The sequence below is a fragment of the Nematolebias whitei genome, chromosome 9 (assembly GCF_014905685.2).
Source record: "Nematolebias whitei isolate Nwh7 chromosome 9, NemWhi1, whole genome shotgun sequence".
Classification (NCBI taxonomy): domain Eukaryota; kingdom Metazoa; phylum Chordata; class Actinopteri; order Cyprinodontiformes; family Rivulidae; genus Nematolebias; species Nematolebias whitei.
In genome coordinates, this window is record NC_056506.1 from 17,760,989 (window position 1) to 17,768,953 (window position 7,965).

General features: G+C 43.2%; 1 protein-coding gene across 1 annotated transcript in view; it reads right to left on the minus strand.

Moving 5' to 3' along the window:
- tada1 (transcriptional adaptor 1) overlaps window positions 1-7,965 on the minus strand; it is a 12,648-nt gene that overhangs the window by 3,637 nt on the left and 1,046 nt on the right. Inside the window, exons 4-7 of the mRNA XM_037681524.1 lie at window positions 7,607-7,701; window positions 7,215-7,427; window positions 3,863-4,014; window positions 2,162-2,318 (exon numbers count right to left, since the gene is read on the minus strand). Coding sequence (XP_037537452.1) covers window positions 2,162-2,318; window positions 3,863-4,014; window positions 7,215-7,427; window positions 7,607-7,701 — 617 coding nt within the window. The remainder of the gene's footprint in view (window positions 1-2,161; window positions 2,319-3,862; window positions 4,015-7,214; window positions 7,428-7,606; window positions 7,702-7,965) is intronic.

Consider the following 7,965-nt stretch of genomic DNA (forward strand, 5'->3'; position numbering starts at 1 on the left):
GGGGGGACACTGTTCAGTGATTTGTAGACATACATGAGTATTTTGAACTGGATTCGAAAGTGAACCGGTAACCAGTGCAGTGAGGCCAAAACTGGTGTAATGTGCTCTCTTTTGCCTGTACTGGTTAAAAATCAGGCTGCTGCATTCTGGACCAGTTGTAGTTGTGCAATGGAGGTCTGACTGATACCAAACAGGAGTGAATTGCAGTAATCAAGCCTAGATGTAATGAATGCATGTATTACTGTCTCCAGGTTATTTTTGGACAATATGGGCTTCAGTTTAGACAGCCGCCTCAGTTGGAAGAAACATGATTTAATCATGTTTACATGATCGTTAAGTTTCAGGGAAGGGTCCATTATCACACCCAGATTAGTGACTCTTTGTTTTTCTGACAGGGTTAGAGCGGAGAGGTCGATGCAGTGGTTTGTGATCGTGTCATTGGGAGGGAACAACATGACTTCAGACTTCTTTTCATTGTAACTTAAGAAATTTAAAGCCATCCAGTCCCTGATGTCAGCCAGGCAGTCGAGCAGCGGTTGAATCGAGCATGTACCATTGTGTCTTAGGGGGAAGTAAATTTGACAGTCATCGGCATAGAAGTGGAAGGGCATGTTGTGTTTCTGGAAAATAGCATCAAGCGGCAGCATGTATAAAGAGAATAGGAGGGGACCCAGGATGGACCCCTGCAGAACCCCCCCATTTAAGCTCTGCCTCTGCAGAACTAAAATCCTTGATGGAGACACAAAAGGATCCGTCAGTGAGGTAGGATCTGAACCAATTGAGGGCTGATCCTGTGATGCCCACCCACTGCTCCAACCTAGCAATGAGGATCTCATGGTCGATGGTGTCAAAGGCGGCTGTGAGGTCCAACAGGACAAGCAGCACAGAATCACCGGTATCAGTGGTTAAGAAAATGTCATTAAAGACCTTCAGCAGGGCAGTTTCAGTGCTGTGGAGAGGTTTAAAGCCAGATTGGAATAGCTCTAAGATGGCGTGATCCTCCAGGAAGCACTTCAACTGGGACTCGACCATTTTCTCCAGTAGTTTCGAAACAAATGGGAGTTTGGAGACAGGCTGGAAGTTGGACACGACTGAGGGGTCAAGGTTTGTTTTTTTCAGGAGAGGCTGGACAGCAGCATGTTTAAAGGTTTTTGGCACCACGCCAGTGGATAAACTACTATTTACTATAGCCAGAATGGACGGACCTAGAGTGGGAAACACCTCCTTTAGTAGTCGAGGGGGGACCACATCAAAGGGGGAGCCAGAAGGTTTCAAGCTGCACATGACCTGCTCTAGAGAAGATAGAGTGATGGGTTCAAAATGGTCAAATAGAGCTACAGATTGAGGTGGGATGGATGGATCATGAGTTGGAGGGGAAATGAGAGCCCTGGTGGTCGCAATTTTTTACAAAAAGAAATGTAGGAAGTTATCGCACAGCTCAGTCGAGGCTTCCAGAGGTGATGGTTCAGTGAGGTGGAGAACAGAGTTTAGGGTGGAGAAGAGGACACGTGGGTTGCGAGAGTTTAAGGTAATTATATCAGAGAAGTATTTGGAGAGGAGGAGAAGAGAAGGACTCTGTGCACGAACCTCCATGCATGAATGGGACCATCTGGAGCATGTAGCTGGTGCGTCGCGTGTGCTGCGGCTAGAACATCCACAGACTGAGTCCGCAGTGCTAAGGATGTCTCCTCTTGTTGTATTTTTTATAAATAATAAAAATAAAAATGCGCGATGACTTTGAACTTTTAGGGGCGGAGCTACCGGGTCCGAACAAAGAGTTGCCAACAGAACGAGTCAAAATGAGAGAGTTCCCGGATCTTGTTCCGGCAGGATCCGGCTCAAATTAACCGCTGGTTTAGTGGCTCCATAAACTCTGGAAGCGTTCATGTGTCAGCTCTTGAAGCAGTTACATCTGATTAGAATAAAAATATGAAGCAGAAGATCATTTAAAGACAAAAACCTTTATGAACGTTTGGAGACAGCAGCCATATTGTATGGCCTTGGCTGCACTCAGACCTGCCAGACTCTGACAACAGATACTGTATCTATACCAGGTAAGATGGTCATTGTTCATAACCGTTCCACAAAAGTCCACTTCATAATGTTCTAAATAAATCTTTAGGACAAAAACAGGATGATTAGAGCTGGTTATATTTCTTACCTTTAATGCTTCCAGAAGGTCAAACATGCTGATTGGGGGGAGGGGTGCAGGAAGCGTGTCGGAGGAACACGCCAACAAATGAACAGCTTTTAGTTCAGCCTCGTCAGGTGGCACCTGTGGTGGTGGGCACGCAGTGAGCGAAGCACTTGGAGGGGGACTGGTGGATGAAAAACAAAAGTCAGAGTGTTGGAAACTAGAGGCCGACTGATATGAAAACTTTGGTTATCACAGATATTAGGAGGGGAAGGCTAAGGCTGATATACATTTACCTCTACGTTAGATTTATAATTCTGGATAAAGTCTTACAAGCCTATGCTATGTTATCTAAATGTTAGCTTGCTAACTTGAGAGTCACGTAGCTAATGACAAGCGGGCTGGAGGATTGAAAAGAATTTATGATTGTTATTTATTTATTTTATAAATCAGTTCAAATAAACTTATGCTCTGTTCAGTATAATACACCACACAGTATTTAGTTGCTCCCTGCTTCTTGGGTCAGCATGTTAGGGGTGGGTGAAAATGGGAAGTTTTTATATCGGTGCATAAAGGCCAATTATCACCGACACTGACATGTCCCCAAACGCCTGAATCGTCCTAAAATATCGTCCTAAAGTATCGTCCTAAAATATCGTCCTAAAATATCGTCCTAAAGTATCGTCCTAAAGTATCGTCCTAAAATATCGTCTTACAGATATATCGGTCGTAGGGGTGGGTGATATGGCTCAAAGATAATATTGTGATATTTCAGAGCATTCTGACGATAAATTTCGCGATAAAAAACAAAAAACAGAAATCATAGTTATTTATTTGACAAAATTAACTTTAACATGTTGTTTTGCAGTATTACATAAAATTTAAAAATAAAAAGGGTTAATTTTACTGAAATTACTTTAGTCTCCAAGTATAAAAATAAAAATGACCCTTCTGTTATTTAGATTGAAACAGTCTGCACAAAATATAGATCAATAAATCCACCACAAAAACTAAAGTGCAGGTGAAGTTTCCCAAAATAACTGAATAAAATAAAATGAAAGCTTAACATCTGTTGAGCATAAATGTAGCATACAACAAAAAATATGTGCTCCTTTAAATGAGCTGTAACTTCCAGAACTTGTAACAAGGTGATCATCTGAGCCTGAAGCTTGTGGTGTTTCAGCTTCTTCTGTTCCTGCAGGAATGATTCATTTCTCTGATGCTCTGTCTCTGATCACCGGACTCTGTTCTTGCTCCATGGACTGTGGAACTAAGAGACACAGCTGAACTGTGCGTGTTTGTACCGGCAGTTCAGAGCAGGGTGGGGAGAGAAAAAAAAGAGGAGTGGCAGCTTAGAGCAGGGGGAGGGAGAGACAGTTGAGCTGTCTACCTGCAGTTTAAAGCTGGATGGAGGGACAGCTGAGCCACGCGTTGTTTGTTTTTAGCTTTTTAACTAGCTAGTATTGCGTGCAGCTAATTAGCGTTACACCAGTACCGACAGGTGGGGTGGGGGGGTGCGAAGTTCGGTTTGGTCGTTCGGCACACTTGGTTCTGTTAACGGGGCGGGGCGCCCTGACGTATTACGTCAGGAAATTAGCATATCATGATATCATTTATTTGCCCGGGCAAGCTTTTTTTACCGGTATTATCGTGAACGATATGATATGGCCCAGCCCTAATCGGTCGGGCTCTATTAGAAACAGAAACATTTCCATGAGTGTGTCCCACCCTTCACTGATGCTGTGGTAGGCTGCCAGGCTGTTTTTCAGGTAAGGCTGAGGCGTAACATCGCTGCCGAAGGCATAAGGGAAACGCTCGTCTCTCAGCCGATACGCCTTCCTCCGGCTGATCACAGCAGTCAGCACGTCCTTCAAATGGTGCTGAAACAAGTCAGAACTCTGGGTTTACACCTCCACAGACACTTACACAACACAAACCTACAAACCCTACAGTTTTAGAAGGAACACAACTTGCTTCTTTTTCAGGACAAACATCATTATTTTATATGCCATTAAAATAATTATAATCTGAAAGCGTATGGGTCAATTTCTTCAAAATTTAACATGAATTTAAAAGTCAGGTCTCATTTAACATGCTGCATTAATTCAGGGTTCCCAGCATTTCATGAAAACAAATTACTTGACTTTTCCTGGAGGACATATTTCAGTCACACAAACTGCTCAGAACTTATCGTCTTCGGTGTCGGCGGAGTCACATTCAGAGACGACAGGAAGTAAACTGTAGCCTACAGCACGTGCACACAGCACGTGCACACAGCCATCATTCCTAATAATAAAGTCAACTTTATTTATAGAGCACATTTAAAACAAAACCTGTTATCAAAGTGCTTAACAACAACAACAATCAATGAGTAAATTAAAGAGAAAAAATAATAACTGAAGAATTAATAAAAAGCATTTAAAACATATGGTCACAGATTAAAAACCACTAGATCAATTTACAGTTATAAACGTACAAAGGTAATAAATTAACTGTTTAACATGAAACACTAAAAAGCCGTCACAGTCAGTCAGAAGGGAAACATGTACTGTACACACTGTAAGAGCAGAACATGGACTCAGTGATACCAGAATACTAGCGTTATGAACACGTTACAATCTCAGAAAGATGCAGTTCCTTGTGAAAGTATCCGGCCTCCTTGAACTTTTCAACCTTTTGCCACATTTCAGGCTTCAAACATAAAGATCTAAAATTTTATTTTTTTGTGAAGAATCAACAAGTGGGACACAATCGTGAAGTGGAATGAAATTTATTGGATGTGTCAAACTTTTTTAACCAATAAAAAACTGAAAAGTGGGGCGTGCAATATTATTGGGCCCCTTTACTTTCAGTGCAGCAAACTCACTCCAGAAGTTCAGTGAGGATCTATGAATGATCCAATGTTGTCCCAAATGACTGATGATGATAAATAGAATTCACCTGGGTGTAATCAAGTCTCCGTATAAATGCACCTGCTCTGTGATAGTCTCGGGGTTCTGTTCAAAGCACAGAGAGCATCATGAAGACCAAGGAACTCACCAGAGAGGTCCGAGATACTGTTGTGGAGAAGTTTAAAGCCGGATTTGGATACAAAAAGATTTCCCAAGCTTTAAACATCCCAAGGAGCACTGTGCAAGCAATCATATTGAAATGGAAGGAGTATGAGACCACTGCAAATCTACCAAGACCCGGCCGTCCCTCTAAACTTTCATCTGGAACAAGGAGAAGACTGATCAGAGATGCAGCCAAGAGGCCCATGATCACTCTGGATGAACTGCAGAGATCTACAGCTGAGGTGGGAGAGTCTGTCCATAGGACAACAATCAGTCGTACACTGCACAAATCTGGCCTTTATGGAAGAGTGGCAAGAAGAAAGCCATTTCTCAAAGATATCCATAAAAAGTGTTGTTTAAAGTTTGTCACAAGCACCTGGGAGACACCAAACATGTGGAAGAAGGTGCTCTGGTCACATGAAACCAAAATCCAACTGTTTGGCCACAATGCAAAATGATATGTTTGGTGTAAAAGCAACACAGCTCGTCACCCTGAACACACCATCCCCACTGTCAAACATGGAGGTGGCAGCATCATGGTTTGGGCCTGCTTTTCGTCAGCAGGGACAGGGAAGATGGTCAGAATTGATGGGAAGATGGATGGGGCCAAATACAGGACCATTCTGGAAGAAAACCTGTTTGAGTCTGCAAGAGACCTGAGACTGGGACGGAGATTTATCTTCCAACAAGACAATGATCCAAAACATAAAGACAAATCTACAATGGAATGGTTCACAAATAAACGTGTCCAGGTGTTGGAATGGCCAAGTCAAAGTCCAGACCTGAATCCAATCGAGAATCTGTGGAAAGAGCTGAAGACTGCTGTTCACAAACGCTCTCCATCCAACCTCACTGAGCTCGAGCTGGTTTGCAAGAAAGAATGGGCAGAACTTCAGTGTCTCCATGTTCAACACTGATAGAGACAAACCCCAAGAGACTTCAGCTGGAACTGCAGCAAAAGGCGGAGCTACAAAGTATTAACACAAGGGGGGCGAATAATATTGCATGCCCCACTTTTCAGTTTTTTATTTGTTAAAAAAGTTTGACACATCCAATAAATTTCATTCCACTTCACCATTGTGTCCCACTTGTTGTTGATTCTTCACAAAAAAACAAAATTTTATATCTTTATGTTTGAAGCCTGAAATGTGGCAAAAGGTTGAAAAGTTCAAGGGGGCCGAATACTTTCACAAGGCACTGTAATTTAATGGTAAGATCAATGTTCAGATTCCCTGAGGTTTTCTTGTTTGGAAAATGTGAAAATCATTTTACAGGTTTGGCCTGATTTCCAGAATCGTTGGGAACCCTGTAATTACCTGCATTATAATAATAATAATAATAATAATAATAATAATAATAATGGAGTAAAACTATCAAAGTTCATGCTCAATAATCCAGGTAGAAAAATTCAACAAAGTTAAGTCAGGTCCTCTGGACAGTTTCTTTTTGTTGACTCCAGAAACTATGTTAGCACCAGCTAACTGGTTGACCCAGTATGAGAAGGTGCTATTTATAAATAGACTGAGTTTGTTGTGGCTCCTTTGACTGATGAAGTCCCTTGGATGAAAGATGAAACGTTTCAACAAAATAAGAGGACCTGACTTGTTGAATGGAGTAAAAACTTTCACAAAGTCCTAAATTCCCCTCAGAAATAAGAAAACAGGCCCAGACTTCATCCAGCAGAAACCTGTAGTTTGACAACATACAGCTTTAATACTCTCACAGGGACCGAACTGTTGTTTCAGTAGATGTTCTGTTCAACATGATCAGCAGACAACATGATCAGCAGACAACATGATCAGCAGACAACATGATCAGCAGACAACATGATCAGCAGACAGCATGATCAGCAGACAACATGATCAGCAGACAACATGATCAGCAGACAACATGATCAGCAGACAACATGATCAGCAGACAACATGATCAGCAGACAACATGATCAGCAGACAACATGTTGGCTTTAAAAACAGATAAAGATGCTCTGATCAGACTGAGACCGTGATCATTAATAATTCCACACTGACCTCCACAGCGTAGCTCATGAAGCTCACAGCATCTTCTGTGACATTATCCAGACCCAGCTCGAAGGCAGTGACCATCATGCGGGCCTCCAGCTGGCCCTGCGTCGGCAGCAGCAGGGTGTGGGCGCTGAGGCGCAGCTCCCCTTCCTCGCCCCCCACCTCTCGGGAGCTGAACGACTGCGCAGCACTAAGAGGGTTCTGAGGCTGGAAGCGATGCTGAGGAAACACCAGAAGGAGACCCAGAGGTCCTCAGTCCTCACGCTCGATAACTAATAAATCCAACAAGTTGAGTCTTTGTGGAAGAACTGACTCAACCTCGTTAGACTGACAGTAACTGTTCAGAAGACCCTGGAAACATTCAAACCAGCATCTGAAGTGACAAACATGACACTTACATCAAATTTTTGTCTAGAGGTACATTTCTTCTTCCCTTTTGGTTTGCCGGGCTTCGAGATGCAGCCCCCCTGCCACTGCAGTGGCCCAGCACCCTCTGCAGGACAGACAGGAACACACAGGTGAATAATTCATGTTGGCTGGGTAGCAGCACGGTGGCGCAGTTGGTAGAGCTGCCGCCTCTCAGCGAGCAGGTCGCCAGTTCAAATCCCAGCCAGGGGTCTCTCTGTGTGGAATTTGCATGTTCTCTCCGTGCATGTGTGGGTTTTCTCCAGGTACTCCAGTTTCCTCCCACAGACCAAAAACATGCATGTTCCTCTGAGGTCTAACCCTGGTTCTAGTGGTCCTCTGAGGTCTAACC